The sequence below is a fragment of the Lissotriton vulgaris genome, chromosome 8, assembly GCF_964263255.1.
Source record: "Lissotriton vulgaris chromosome 8, aLisVul1.2, whole genome shotgun sequence".
In the NCBI taxonomy this organism is placed as follows: domain Eukaryota; kingdom Metazoa; phylum Chordata; class Amphibia; order Caudata; family Salamandridae; genus Lissotriton; species Lissotriton vulgaris.
The window spans coordinates 851,522,169-851,538,097 of NC_141696.1; the positions used below are offsets into that span (position 1 = coordinate 851,522,169).

Below are 15,929 nucleotides of genomic sequence, written 5' to 3' on the forward strand. Positions count from 1 at the left end.
GTCCACAACAAGCATCACGTGGTAGAGGCCGCGGTGCTCAAAATGATCGTTCGGATAATTCTTCAGATTCTAATAATTGTTTCGATCAGCGTGGATCGTCGCAAGGAAGATCTGCGCAGTACAACGTAGACGATTATTACGCTGATCAGGGCACTGACGACGGTAATTACTAGGACAGCCATAGACAAGAAGAGGGAGTAGTATCAGTTCCGGTTGATCAGAGAGGGCCTTACGTCGCAGTTGCCACCTCGGGCGTCGTTGAGCCTTTTCTGTTGGACACTGGTGCGGCGAAAAGTTCAATCATGCATTCGAAACTCCCTGGCGCACCTTTGTCTGGCTTAACAAATGTTTCCGTTGGATTCTCTGGCGCCCCTGTTAGCAATTCAGTTTCGTGCCCTTTGCCCCTTACAATTGGGCCTCGTGAGCTGAAAGCTCCTTTGATTTTGACTTCTGGTTGTGGTGAAAATCTCTTGGGCCTGGATTTGCTAAAACGTCTGTATGCGACTTTGTATTGTTCTCCTGCGGGAGTAAAGCTTACTTTGGGTGAGAGAGTTATCTCTCCTATGTACTTGTCTCTCGATAAACTTCCACTGGAATTGAGTTCTCTTCCTGCATCTTTGTGGGCAACAGGTCCAAATGATGTGGGCCTGCTTGATATCTCCCCTCATGTTGTTCACTTGAAATCTAATGTGCGTTTGCCACGTATTCCCCAGTATCGTATCTCCCTTGATGGTGAGCGAGCGTTGTTAGCGATCATATACCATTTGATTGAAAAAGACGTCATTGAGGAGACTCGGGGAAACGTGTGCAATAGTCCTGTGCTGCCCATTTTGAAGCGTACTGATCCATCAAAGCCTCCTGTTTATCGTTTTGTTATCGATTTACGAGAGGTGAATAAAATTGTGATTCCTCAGTTCCCTGTGGTGCCTGACATTACGGCTCTACTGACTCTGATTCCAGCTTCTGCATCTTGGTTCTCAGTGATCGATCTGAAGAATGCGTTCTTCAGCATTCCGATTGCTGAGGAGAGTAGAGACCTTTTCGGTTTCTCTCTTGGTGGCCGCAGCTTTAGGTTTAAACGTGCTCCTCAGGGCTACTGTGAGAGTCCATCGATATACAGTCAAGCCTTGAAAGGCCAACTTGATGCGTTTGTGTTGCCGGCCGGTGCGGCCTTGATCCAATACGTCGATGACCTATTGGTGGCTGCAGACACTCAGGACATTTGCAAAACTGCTACGGTGTCGTTGTTACAGCATCTCTGTGACCTACATCACAAGGCGTCACCTTCTAAACTGCAATATTGTTGCCAAGAAGTAACCTATCTAGGTCACTTATTGTCAAAGGAGGGAAGAAGGTTGACACCAGAGAGAATTGCAGCGATTGCTCGAATGACTGTGCCAACAACTCAGAGAGATGTGCGTGCCTTTTTAGGTATCACGTCGTACTGCAGGCAATGGAGTCCAAATTTTTCATTGCTAGCGAAACCATTGGTGGCTCTTACGTGCGAGGATGTTCCAACTCCTTTGCCAAGGACGGAAGAATGTCAGAAAAGTTTTTCTGAATTACGTGACGCGTTGTGTTCGGCTCCTGTGTTAGGTACCCCTGACTACAGTAAGCCGTTTACACTATACGTTCACGAGAGAGAAGGTTGTGCGTTGAGTGTTTTGACGCAACAGTTCGGTGGTAAGCAGCGTCCATGTGCATATTTTTCCTCGACCTTGGACCCGGTAGCTAGAGCATTGCCGAGTTGTATGAGAGCAACAGCGGCAGCTGCGGTGTCCATCCGACAATCAGCAGGATTGGTCATGGATAATATGCTTACGGTGATGGTTCCGCATGCAGTTGACACTCTCTTGAATCGTACGAAGACCCAACACCTGACGAGTGCAAGGTTGTCTGGGTACGAGTTGACGCTTTTGGCAAGTCACATTCAAATAAAACGTTGTAATGTCCTGAACCCGGCGACTTTGTTGCCAATAAGTATGGAATCAGTTGAAGTAGCACCTCATGATTGCTACTTACGAACGGAGGAGGAAACAAAAGGTTGTGTGGATCTGAAAAACACTCCTTTGGAAGATCCCGATGGGACTCTATGTGGATGGGTCGTGTTTTAAGTTGCCGAATGGTGATGTAACGACTGCGTATGCTGTGGTAACATTGAGTACGGTTGTGGAAACTGCGAGGTTGAATCAGAATTCTGCTCAGGCGGCAGAGCTGATTGCTTTGACTAGAGCGTGTGTGTTGTCGAAAGGGAAACGGGTGAATGTGTTTACTGACAGCCAGTATGCTTTCGGTGTTGCGCACAGTTTTGGACGATTGTGGAGAGAGAGAGGTTTTATGACGTCGCATGGCACGAAGATTCAGCATGGACAACTTGTGAACGATCTTTTAGACGCACTTACATTGCCCAAGCAGGTGGCGATTGTTAAATGTAGTGCGCACCGTAAGGTGACGGATGATGTTGGTCGTGGTAATGCGTTTGCGGATGAGACTGCTAAAGAGACTGCCCGGAATCTTAGCACTAGAATGTATGTGACGAGTTCGGTAAGGTGGCCTACAGAAACGGGTATGTGTGAAGACACCATAGAGAGCGTGAAAGCGATTCAGAATGAGGCCACCGAGACCGAAAGGACGAAGTGGAAAGAGAGTACGGGAAAGTTGGATGCGAATGGCTGCTGGATCGATTTTTCGGAGCATAAGAGATGGATGTTGCCGGATGCGTATGTGCTAGCTGTCGTGACGATGGCACACGGTTTAGCACATATTATTGCGAAAGGTATCTGCAAGTTGTTGTCCCCTGTATGGAAGAATGACGGTATTACTAAATGTGCTGAGAGATTGGTTAAGAATTGCATGATATGTATGATGTACAACCCTGGTAAGGGAACCCCTACACCTCCTGGCCATTTTGCTCCCCCTTCATGTCCCTTTGAGGTGATTCAGCTAGACTTCATTCATATGGAGCGATGCAACAACCTGAGGTACGTTTTAGTTGTGGTTTGCGCATTCTCCCGATGGATTGAAGCCTATCCTCTCAAAGACAATACTGCTCTGTCCACTGCGAAAATCCTACTGAAGGAATACTTTCCTCGGTATGGAATGCCACGGATTGTATGGTCTGATAACGGAAGTGAGTTTGTGGGGAGTGTGCTGAAGAGTGTGTGTAAGGGCCTTGGAATTACACAGAAATTCCACAGCGCCAATCATCCCCAGTCAGCAGGTTTGGTTGAAGGGTATAATGGCACCCTTAAATTGAAGTTAGCGAAGATTCAGGCTACGACTGGTCTCTCGTGGCCTGACGCTTTGCCTCTAGCTCTTCTGTCAACAAGGGCGACTGCACACTTCCGAGTAGGGCTCAGCCCCTATGAAATAGTGTTCGGCCGTCCTGCAAATGTTTGGGGGGTCCCTAGACTGAGTGTGTTTTCTGATCTTGAGTATCCAATGTTGATCGACTATCTTCATGATCTGACTGCTAAACTGAGGTTAATTCACCAACAGGTCTTTGAAGCACTGCCGATGCAGACGGAGGGTCCAGGCCACCAGCTCCAGCCTGGAGACTGGGTGGTGACACGAAACTTTGGACGGAAGCGCAACCTTGAGCCCCGCTTCACTGGACCCTACCAAGTGCTCCTTGCCACGAGGACTGCTGTTCGTTTGGAAGGACGCAAAAATTGGGTGCACGCCACCCATACTAAAAAGGTACCTATACCTTTACCAGCAGACTCGTGGGTGAGGAAGGGCATTGCCTCATCTGAAACAGAAACGGTGCCGACCTTCGTCCCTTTTAGCGACGCTCAGCCTGTCGGAGAGGCCTCAGTGCAGCAGAACGACATTGTTGAACATTTGTCATCGCAAAACTCAAGATCTGAACAATTGACTGATCAGCAGAACTCTGTCCCATCATCGGATCCGTTGTTTGACGAACAGACGCGTCCTGGGAGAAGCCGATATTTTCTGCGATCCAATATCAAAGACTAATAACATTTTTGCTTCCTCCCTTGACATCCACGTTACCCCATTGTCACCATTCAGTCTGAACACACTCGTATAATCGTGATTTTCGTAATATTGAGTTTTTCTCCACATATGTGTTTTTGCTTCCACAGCTAGGAGATTTTGTATATATTTGTAAATTAAAGATACCTTACATCCGGCTGGACCGTAGGGCCGCGCGGGTACTTCCTTCTGGTTAGTAGGTCTTGACACTAGGTCGGAGACCGTCGGTTCCTGGGAACTCCTGGGGATTGACTACTGCTACACAGAACGAAGTGCGTCAAAAACGTTGCGGACGGTTTTAGAGGATGGCTTTCTCAAAGCTGTTGGATTTGGAAAAAGCTCAGGCTCAAAGATTCAAGCTCCAACAAATTGCTCGTACAAAATGCTTCATGTTTCAGGTGTTCCTTCTGTTTTTAACTGTTTCCTCGTTATTGGTGGGTGGGGTGTATTATATGATACAGTCATTGTTGCCTACTGCCTCACCTACCCCTACTTCTGAACCTAAACCTACCTCCACTGTTTCTCCCCATTCCTTCCACATCTTACCCCAACACGAGCAGGTTAGACATGCGGAATTCATGAACAATTCCTTCGTTCAGCTCCTTCATCAGCATCAGTTAGTGGTGAACACTACCAATTGTTGGGTGTGTGGGTTAATGCCACATACCACCGATAAGGGAATTCCGTACTTGGTCCTTCCTTATAGTTCCCAGGGTTCAGCTCGAGCATTTCAAACAATGTTTCGAAGTGCACTAGATTCCTACCCCAACCGAGAGCCATGTCCTCCACACTTTGGTCCCGGACCGTACCATAAGTCTTTGGTAATAGCGATTGCTGATTTAGATAGGGATATCTATGAGCCTTCGCTCATCCCAGAGGACGAGGTGCGAGCTTATAGGGATCTGAGTGAGGTTGAGTATAGTGCGCTCGTAGGCGATAGACAGCTTAGAAGTTCATCCCCAATATGCGTCATACCCCACCTTGGTAACTTCTGCTTGAAAGGCCGTGGCCGAAGCCCGAGAGCTCACCTTGGAGAGAGTGCTTGCTCTGAGACGTATGTCTTACCAATGCTCTCTTCCCCTGTTTTCCTGACTGCCAAGGGTACGTACTTTGTCTGCTATGACCGTGCGTATACATGGTTGCCCCTGGACTTCGCGGGCACCTGTTATATTGCAAACTTGTTGCCACCGACGTTAACCGTTGCTGCAGATTACCACAAGACTAGAGTTGTGAGGGGCATGATTAGCAAAGAGGACACTGCCGGTCAAGAGGCAGGAGACTTTTTCAAGGGTTTCTTTCCGTTTTGGGGGCCTATGGTTAATAGTAGGAACCTGAGACAGTTGACTCGAGTGGTGGAATCGACTGCTAACATCACTGCCAGTGCCCTTGGCAACATTACAGCAGAGCTTCAGGCGGATAGGCTTATGACGTTACAAAACCGTATGGTTTTAGACGTGGTCCTAGCAGATCGAGGTGGAGTATGTAAGGTGATCCATTCGAGCTGTTGTATTTTCATTCCAGACAACGCTCCGACTGTCTATCAAGCCATCTCGAAGTTGCATAAGATCTCTGAGTCCATACACGTGGACGTAGGGGATTGGACGCTACTTGGGTGGTTTTGGGGCCTAATGTCGACCTGGCGTTGGAAGATTCTGATGATCATTGGGGTTGTTGTAGCATTCCTGTTCACGTGTTGCCTTTGTGTGCAGTGTGGTCCTGCCTTATGTGGCCTCTGTGCTACAACGTGTATGAGACAGCCGCCTGTTACCAAAGGAACTCTGATGGATAGAGTTATGTTGCAGCAGCATCTGGATGGTCTGATGAATATCGAGATCGATTATGATTCCGACTAGTGCTTGCCTACATGAGGGCAAAAGGAGCGTCTGAGGTTCCGTGACAATCGTAAGTGATGTTTTCGACTCGCACGAATATGGTCGAGTCTGGTATCTATGAACCGCAAATAACGAGTTTAGTGGGTGTACGCGTTTTCGCGGTACTAGCCTAAACCGTTCGTCTGTTTCGTGGATTTCTTCATCTGAACCCACGGGTTCCATCTTAGATACAGCATCCATTTTGTTTCTTGCCCTCAAGTAGCCAGCGAACGGACGCTGTCCGCTTCGCGACCCTGGGATTCCCAAACTCTTGCGGAAGACACGTTTCCTTTGAAGGTGTCTTTATGATGAGGGGAATGACACTGTAAGGCAGATGGCCCCGCTCGAGGCTCATCTTGCCGTGCCGGTCTATTGTCTTAGTTGTGCATTCATTAGGCACGTCCCCTTTGATGCCTGCAACTCGTGTTTCCTGGTACCACCCCTTTTACACCCTTTTCGTTCTGTTCACTGTCCTCGTCTTCCTCTGCACCTGTTTCTGTCCTTTCCTCGATCTGTTTACTGCTGATTGGAATGTACTAATGGTGGGAAGATGTGTTTTTACAGTTGAGAACTACCAAACGCCACTGTACTTATGTTCCGGGCCCTGAATACATGAAAGCGATCCCTTATGGTCTTTACGATGGGAACCAAGTTGTAATCTTTTTTTGTACCATGTTAACCTATGAGAGAAAACTGTATAAAAGGAGCGATCCACAGATACAATTCGAATCAGACTCCTCGAACCTACACATGCTGTACTTCCTGTGACTTCTGTGTTCCCTGCAGTAAATAAACCTCGAATCTTTGACGCCGAAGGAAGTGTCCCGTGTCTCTGTCATTTGTACGCCGGAACAGGTTACCCACAAAGGTTTTAGGTGTTATCCCTAGCACAGCTGGGTCTTAGAAAAACCCAGTCCTTCACGCCAACCTGGCCGCAATCAACCATTGCATGCATCCGAGCTGGGATGACCCAGGGTAAAGAATGGACAAATCGCTGCTTCCGGATGGCAACTATAACTTGGCCCCCTATTTCAAAACACAAAAGTCTCTGTTAACGGGGCCAACCAAACACTTGGTGCAGATTTGGCAGGCAGCAAACAGGAGCTTAGGATGGGACCAGAAACATACACGTGCCACTTCTCTGTGGGACAGTGAACAGCAAGACACCCTAAGAACCTCGAAAAGGTTTGACAAATGGGACCCGATTGGGACCTCAAAGGTCGGACATCAATGGAAGAAAGGGGAGGTGGTGTCATTTGCCTCCTTGAAACAGAAATAGGAGTTAGCTGACAAAGAATATTTTCGTTATCTGCAGGTGCAGCATGAACTAATGTGGAAGCTACCTAAAGGTGAATCCCCCGCAGAGTCCTCGCCGCTGGAAGATAAGTTACTAGATGGCTACATGCCCATAAAACCAATCTCCCGAACATAGATAAAACCGATAAATAACACCTCCGATCCTCTCAGCTTGATCAGGGGTTGGGGGGAGAGAGATGGATTAGAGCTCGACGACGAGGAATGGCAGGAGGCAGTATCCTCCCAAGAGAAGTTGCGATTTTCTCCAGACTCCACCTGGTTCAGCTGAAGATCTTAAATAGAGTTTACGTGTCAGGGTCCCGACTTGTCATCATGGGAAGAATGAATGAAGGGATGTGCAGGATACAAAGTGGGCAGGAAGGTACATTCATGCATATAATATGGGACTGTGAACATGTCCAGAAGTATTGGAAGAAAATGCATGAGTGTATGAATGAAGTTCTTGGGGGTACGTCTCAATCCTGAAGCAAACCAATATTTACTGAGTGTCTGGGAACCCACTGATTTAAACAATAAAGGTAAAATATGGGTCACATTGGGCCTAATGGTGGCTAAGAGGAACATTGCCCAGTTGTGGGGTTCTGGAGTGCCACCTACAGTTTCAACTTGGAGGGCGGACAAAGACTGGCGCATGATCAGAGAAAAAACAGTGTACATCGCACGAGGGTGCCCAAACAAGTGGTCCACAATCTGAGATAAATGGAATGAATACAGGGGTAATATATGTGTTCCACCTGCCGTCCCCACCCAGGATGAGCCTCTAACACCCTCTAAGTCCCGAATCTACCTGTAACACTAAAATGGTTTATCTGGACCGGAAACAAACTTATTTCCGGTCCAGGGAAGACATGGCTTAGCAGTTCGGGCTGGACTGTTCCCATGAGGCACAGGGTCAGACTGATTGGCATATGGTCATGTCTGAACTGGGGTTGCGCAGTGAGCTAAAAAATGATGATGGATTAAACCCAGATCACTTGACTGGGGTTGAGTGCTTCCAATGTCCAATCCATGGAGTCCCTGGTGTGTAAGAGAAGGTCCGGCAGAATAAGACTGATATGTGTGTCTACATGCTCTGATGTATTGTGGAGCGAGGCATTCGGTTGGTGGTATACTTGTGTATTTTGGGTACTTGTGTATTTTGGGAAGAGTAGAGAAGGCTGGTATCCTATGATGTAACTCACTGCTAATTACTGGTGTTTGTCTTCTTCAAAAGAGCCATGACTTCCCATAATTGTAGTTTCTGATGAAGTACTTGCAATTTGGAATGCATGAGGGCAGAAGATGCTGCTCATTACACTTGTTAGTAAATTGCCAGAGTCACTCTTGTTTGTTCTACAGCACTACATTGCCATTTTTGACTCAAATTGTTTAGTAAGTACTTCTCCTTGACCTTAACATTTTTTCTAGGTAACAGGTATCATGCTGAAGATCACTTTGAGACAGTGCCATCTGAGGAACATCAAAAAACCTAAGGAGGTTAAAATCTGATATAGGGTAGTGATGATGGGCCTATTGCTGGAAAAGCAATTTATAGCTGTACAGATTTTGACCTTGGGGTTCTAAAGAATGTGATTGACAAATGGTTGTCATTGAATGGGCAATGGCTGAAGAATTACAGCTTAAGGTGACCAGACGTTATGAAAAAGTGAACATTTGGCACCTATAATGGCGAGTGAGAATTAAATGAATCACAGGAAACAGTTTATTTAATACAGCCTGTAGAAGATGCACAGGTAGTAAGTCCCTAGAGAGCAACATAGGGGAATATGAACCATCTCACAGTAAGCTGAAAAACACTTGACATAAGGACTGGATAGTGTGGTATTGGCATATACATGTATTTGTTTACAGATTAATTGTAATGGGGTTGTGCTTATTACCGGTGTGGCTCAACATGTTGAAATACTGTATGTTTCTAGACAAAAATGACAAATACAATTATAACATTAATAAAAATATGATATTATGGCATACAACATGGATTAAAGGATTTGATGTGTAGAGAGCTGAGTGTTCGAACTTCCAGTTTGTTGGTACCAAAATAATACTGATGTTAAATAAGAGTATCAACAGGCCTCTCACTGAGAAAGGAAGCTGAATATTCCCTCAAACAAATCTATACAATATGTGAGCTAAGGAATCAAGGTTAGGTCCAACCATCAGCACATAGCATCATTTAAACACAGTTAAGAAATTAAGGATTTAATATTGATTGAGCTCAAAGTAAAGCCAGCATTTACTTTAAAAAAAATTGCCATTGATGCCTTGGTATCCATATGCAATTCATTTGCCATATGAAAGATAACATCCTTTTTATGCGACTCATCTGAGCCCTTTCTTTAATCAAGGCTGTGTACTGTTGCTTCACTGAGGCTCTCAATATGGGTAACTCCCACGCATTGTAGTCTGGGTTTATAAACATTTAAAAGGGACAGGATAGTGGAATGGAGTTGAATATCATACCTGTCGTCTGGTAGTTCACCACCTCCTAGATGAATTACTGTAGGAAAGATGTCCATTAGGCTTGTAGGTTCATCAATCTCAGTCCCAGCGGTTAAGACGCCTGGCCATCGCAAAATGCCTGGCACACGGATGCCACCTTCCCAACCTGCCATCGCCTTTCCACCTGCAGATATAATCAGTAATACAACACATTACTATGAAGTTGTGGGGGTACCAGTAAATGCGTTTCTACCGTAAACAAGATACCCCTTGAGTTTATTTTTAATCTTTTATTTTACATTTTATTTAGTTCCTCAAGACCAATATGGCATCAGCGTGCTTTACTATTAACAACACAGATGAAAGCAAAAAAAAATCGCATTTACAAGTGAACAATCCGAATGCTAAACAGGGAATAAAATGCCAGTGAGAATACATGTATCTGTTTATATTACTTTGTCTTCATTTTATGAATGGGAGGGAAGCTCAGTGTGCTTTACTATGAACGTGTAGTATGTGAACAGCAAGAAAGCCAAACAAGAAGGGAATCAAACCTATCCATTTCAATTAGAGATCACAAAATTCAGCTAACATAAGAGAAACGGAGGATGAGCTTTACGGCATTAATAGGCACATTTAATAATGAATGCGTGCCAGTTGTACTACATGAATTCTTCACATCAGTGTTCTCTGCTAGTTACAATTGGTTTACAATTTAACTCATCACGTTTATTATTTAATATCCTAAATACATCAGCTTTATTTTATTACATTTCAAAGTCTTAACACCTTACGTTAACACAACAAAGGATTATATGCAGGTGCGTTCTACATGTGTGATTGTATTGCACCTCTTCAAATGATAAGGAATTTTTCACTACATCTGTCGCCCCCTCTGATGACCTGTGTCATCAAAGTTCTTTAATCCCTGTAGAGCAGACCGATCTAAACTGATGTCGTAGCTAGTCCCCTCTGTTTGAACTCCTCCAAACCACTTAGGATTCCCATAATGACTGTCCTGCAGTCTTTCCACTATTCTCTCTCTCTAATCCAATTCTCCAATTGCCTCAACTTGGGCCATTTGTATGCCCTTACCATACCCAACAGGATGACACAGATCACAACCATTACTATCAGCTTCAAGTCCTATCCAATAATTCCCTTTTCAAAATTAGCAAACCAACATCCAACTGTTACAAATCCTTTTACAATCTTATTCCAAATTCCCTCAGTTGCCAAATCATGTATCTCATGATGTATCTCAGTGATGTTACTTATATATTGCTTCAGATATTTACTATTCTCAGGTATGCAAGTACAATACTGTTGGACCTTCAGCATCCTACAGACTCCACCCTATTTTGCTAGTAACACATATAAAGCATGACTCTTTTGCATCACCATAGCCCTTATCAAAACCATCTCTCCATCTATGAGCAACTGTGGCTGGACTGTATTAACAGGCAACTTATCCACAATAGTAGGCAACCTTCTAATCTTGATGTCATTCAATACTACTCTCAAACCAGGTATCGTCACTCCAAATATATTATATTTCCCAAAATTTCACCAGCACTTAATCCACGTTTTGCTCTATGGGCTGACTTTCCTTTCAAACTCTCTAAATCTTCCACATGATATATTTTCGGAAACACAGCCACATAGCAGGTATCATACCATTTGTTCAGAAGCTGAGCATACGGATTCCTTCCACATTCAAAATACAAGCTCGGCACCACTTGAACAGCCTCTTGCAAGAATTTCTTCATAGAAACATCAATAAAAATGTATAATCACATGCACCCTGTCCCACAACAATGGTGTCATAATGTGTCAGTACTTGTCGAATGCAAAGCTTGCCTCATTGTTCCCAATCTAAAGCTATAGGACAACAACTTCCCTTAGCCTTGTGAACTAGTAATTCCTCTTTAGTCCATTCAAAGGTTTTTTCCCTACTATTAAGCTGAACTGTTAATTCTCTATGTCGATCTTCTACTTGATCTACAAATATCTTCTCTGTGTCTGTTAGTGTGCAAGTTAAATCATGTCTATGCACATAAGTAGTATCCAGTGTTACTGTGGGAACATACTTTCCCATTCTCTCTTCTTGCTTGTAATAATCATATTTGTTCAGATGTTTATAGGCTGAAACCTCTGAAAGTATCTAATCATAGTTTGAGAAATAGTACTCACAGTCACCCTTTCTGTAAAGCATACTAAGAAGCAAACTAGAACTAAAACCATACTTCAAGGGCAAGTGATGATACTGGATACCCTACTTGACCGATGTAGGCGATTGCATACACATATAACAGTCTCTCACATCCATCGTAGTACAGCAATTTTCATAAGCATTCAGCATGTAATCACTGAGACAACTCTACATGCAGCAAGCGACTAGTTTGCTCTATTAAGCCTCTATCAGATCCCAATGTATCCTCTTTTGAGGCAGCAGTGGTAGATGTGGATGTACCATATTCCCATCACTCGCTGTACCTCAACTTTGTGTGCAATCAAAATGGACTCAGTAATGACTACAGTTATCACTTTGATTAACCCTACAATAAGTGTACCTACAACACATTTGTGCCTACGATTCGAATTTCCAGACTCCTTTTTCAAGGTGGCTCGGATTGTAGCTGAAAGAGGATCAACACACAGCCTCTTTTCTCTGCCTCTTCTGTACTGACAAAAAAGTATTTTTGAGCAGCTTTCTTTTGAAATCTTGGACATTTCTTTAACAGTCTTTGGCACAGTATTTACACAGCTTGGAAGACTTCCATAGCCCTAAAGGATAAATCTCCATTTTTATTCTTCATTCAGTCTGGCCTAGGTTATCTTCTTTCAAGCAATTTTGTTATTTACAGTTCAAAGTTCAATTTACATCCCTTTTGAGATCAGAGTCAATCTCATCAATTACTTGCTGTAACAATTCAGCTCGGAATGCTGCAATCTCCTGAGGAGGCAGTTGATTTCCAAAGCTCAGGTATTCAATATCTTCCAAGATCAGAGTCCATAAACCACTCAATCTTGGTGGATAAGGCACAGTCAATGACAAGATTACATTAGCGTCTATTCCAGGAACTCTCAGCAGGATCTCGACAATCAGTATCACAGTCTCGAACCTCGCTCTCCCGGGCATTTGTAGCTTGCAGACACAGCACTCTTCCTCTCCTTGACCTCCTCCTTCTTCTTTTTTGTCTCTCAGGCCACAATTTATTTACGACCTCTTTCTTCCTTGACTGTACACGACCAATCTCCACACCAGTCTCTTCGGCTGAGTCAGACAGTATATCATTCGCAGCACTACCGTCTCCCTCCGAGTCTATACCTGGATCTTGTGTAGCCTGACCTCTCTCAGCTTGACCTAGTGGGAAACCACCCTCTTTAGGAACCCCCACAGCTTGGGTTGACCTCTCCGGTAAACTTGTGATCACGGTTGGAATTAATTCTGAGAGAGGAGCTGTTTCTTCAGAGGGTCCTGAGACATGTCAGGTGTGTGAGGTGTGTATCCAGTTCGACAGGCCTCCACACTTCACAGCCATATTTGTCACCAATATCACCTGATATAGTTCACGCCACCGTGAGCCAAGACGGTTCCTTCTTAAGTGCTTTTGGACTAGCACCCAGGCTCCTCGGCTTAGGTTCTGACAGAGGTCTTTCGATGTTAGCACCGTCACGGCTCAACCTGGTGAGACACAGAAAAAACCACATCAGCCACTCCTTTGCAGTGATCAAGAATAACATCATCTGTGATGTTTATCAATGCTGTAGACGGCACTGCGGGTAAGCGCATCACTCTTCCCATGAGGATGTCATGTCGGGATAGACCGGTTCTTCTATTAGGAATGCTGTGCAAACTCATTAGAACCAAAGGCAATGTGTCAGGCCATTTCAAAGATGTCAAAGTGCACACTTTTGCCAACCTCGCATTTAGTGTCCCATTAATCCTGCAAAACAATTCTGACAACTTCTCATGTGCTTGTCTCACCTTGTGGGTAACATCCTTCGCTACAAATAACAGATCATTTGGCTCATAGGTCTATTCTTTCCAAAGGTAAATTCCCACTGATAATTTAGTCTACCTAAGCCTTCAACCTCACCACATCCAATAGTTTTGCCTTTACTGCAGCCTTGATCGTTCTCTGACTCTGTACTGTTCTGACCTTCCTAACTGTTATTATGATCTCTCATCCAATTCTCTAAGTCTGTAGCATCTAAGACATGTTGGTTCCTCGTAGTTCCCGGACTTGCACTTTGATCTGATGCAGCACCTGCTGGTCCCCTCACTGGACTTTCCCACATTCCTAAGTCTGAGCTAGTGATCATCATGGGTATATATCATAAAATACTGGAATCAATGCATATTCCCGAAAGATCTTCAGTAGCTAGTGCGGGGGTAGTGAACTCTACAGGCAGTAGAGATGGACCATTTCCGTTCATACTCCCTGATTTTCCCAATTCGATTCCCTCTGCCAATACAGGCTGTCGCTGACTAAGGTTTCCCAATTAACTCTGGTCATACACAGAGACAATAGGACCAATGGAGGCTGGTACTGTAAGAGCTTCTGGTAACTGTGAAGGAGCGCTGACTCCACTTTGTTCCACATCTCCCAATGCAGACACTCCTGTCCCCCCCAACTCCTGCGGATATCCTTGCCACAACTCCTTTACTAGTACATGTCTGGGATGTTGAGACACTCTCCATGTTCCCTGTATTTGCCAATTCTCGCCTTTTCTCCTCTGAGTGTGAATTGTAAGGTGGTGGATGCTCCGATAACCGTTCCAATAAGCTGTCGTACGTATCACTCCCATCATTTCCATTTTTCCTCTCCATTCCTATTCTGAGAATCTCCCTCTCTTACCAGCATTGGATACAAATTTTCTCCTTCAATGGTGCCCACTCTCTATCTTTAAAGCTGTGTGTTCCATCGTACTTCGTGAAGTGCCCTCAAAGCTTTCTTCATCTTTCCTTGGTATCTTTCCCTGTTCTTTGCATGTGCTGCCCACATCCATACATCTAGCACCTCAAACTGTTTGTCTAGGCAAAGTACGCAGTGCAAACATCACTCCTCTCAACTAGTGTAACATGTCCAATCAAAATGAACCCTAGCGCAGAAATGCCAATTTCCCCTCTTTCTCAGTGATTTTGTGCCAATTTTGAAGCCAAATTATAGTATGGAGTATTACTTTTGTCAGCATATAATGTGCTGGAGTATCCTCAGGTGGCGCTTCTTTGCCCACTCGAGTAACGACTCCCTGATCACCCCTGATCAGCTACAGAAAAACACTAAAATATCGCATTATTAAATCACAAGTTTTTAAAATTTAACGACTAACAAGATTTTCCCAATCACAACTTTGATGACTACCAAGCAATCCCAGTGTCGTAATTTGACAATGACTGGGTTAGCGTTAAGCTTTGCTACACGTTATTTTTCTTATCTTGGCCTTAGTTGTCAAACGCCATCTTGTATGTTACGGCGGCCATTTTAGAAAATGAGTCGCCTTGTGGTCAGCATGCCCTTTAGTCCTTTCTCCGTACCACTGACCACTTGAGTTTGCCCAGCAACAGGCTATTTTTAGTAACGGTCAAGCCCGCACATGCGCAGTTCCGACTGACCAGTCATCTCTTAGGAATGTTCCGCCAAACTGACCAGTGGTGTTGTAACCCCTCCCATGAGTTGGCTGTGTTCCAAAAATGACCATATATGTACCCAAAACTCTGTAACTGTGTACCGCCTATCTTTTAATGTCTGTAAAACTGTATAAAAGAAGGACTTACACCGATGTTCGGTGTGATACTTCTTGCATTGCCGAAGGGTGCTGTAGGAATGTACCACCACCCCATGGGGTCTTAATAAACTTGTCTTTTACATTTTCTAGTTTCCGTGCCAACAGTTCTTATGGTGTAGAGGGTATTCTGCGGAGTATGTAGGCCTGGAGAACCCAATACCACAAATTGGCGACCACGAAGGGACTCATCGGCGACTCGGATGCCCGAAGGAGAGGTCGTGACGAAGGATTGGAAACTCGCCATGGACGCGTACGCTGCCACTGAGTGACCCGAGTCTTGGCACCCACGGTGTTTTCTTCCTTTCCTTCTGATCTGACCTTCCAGGTGGCGCCGGTCCCCGACTGAGATCCTGCTCGTCTGCGTTGCTGTACAGTGCCTGTTTGGCTGATTTGATCATAGACCTTGGCAGTTGGAACCTGGATACTTGAGAGTTGGGTAAGAATTGTGATTGGTAAGATAGTCTGCGGACGCTTACTGTGGTTCTATGAATATGAATATGTTTTGAG

The 15,929-nt window shown here is 44.7% G+C and overlaps 1 protein-coding gene across 1 annotated transcript in view; it reads right to left on the bottom strand.

The window, feature by feature from the left end:
- The window catches only part of LOC147698098 (arylsulfatase D-like), a 723,577-nt gene that overhangs the window by 138,972 nt on the left and 568,676 nt on the right, over positions 1 to 15,929 (bottom strand). Inside the window, exon 9 of the mRNA XM_086934774.1 lies at positions 9,648 to 9,810. Within this exon, the coding sequence (XP_086790900.1) occupies positions 9,648 to 9,810 (163 nt within the window). The remainder of the gene's footprint in view (positions 1 to 9,647; positions 9,811 to 15,929) is intronic.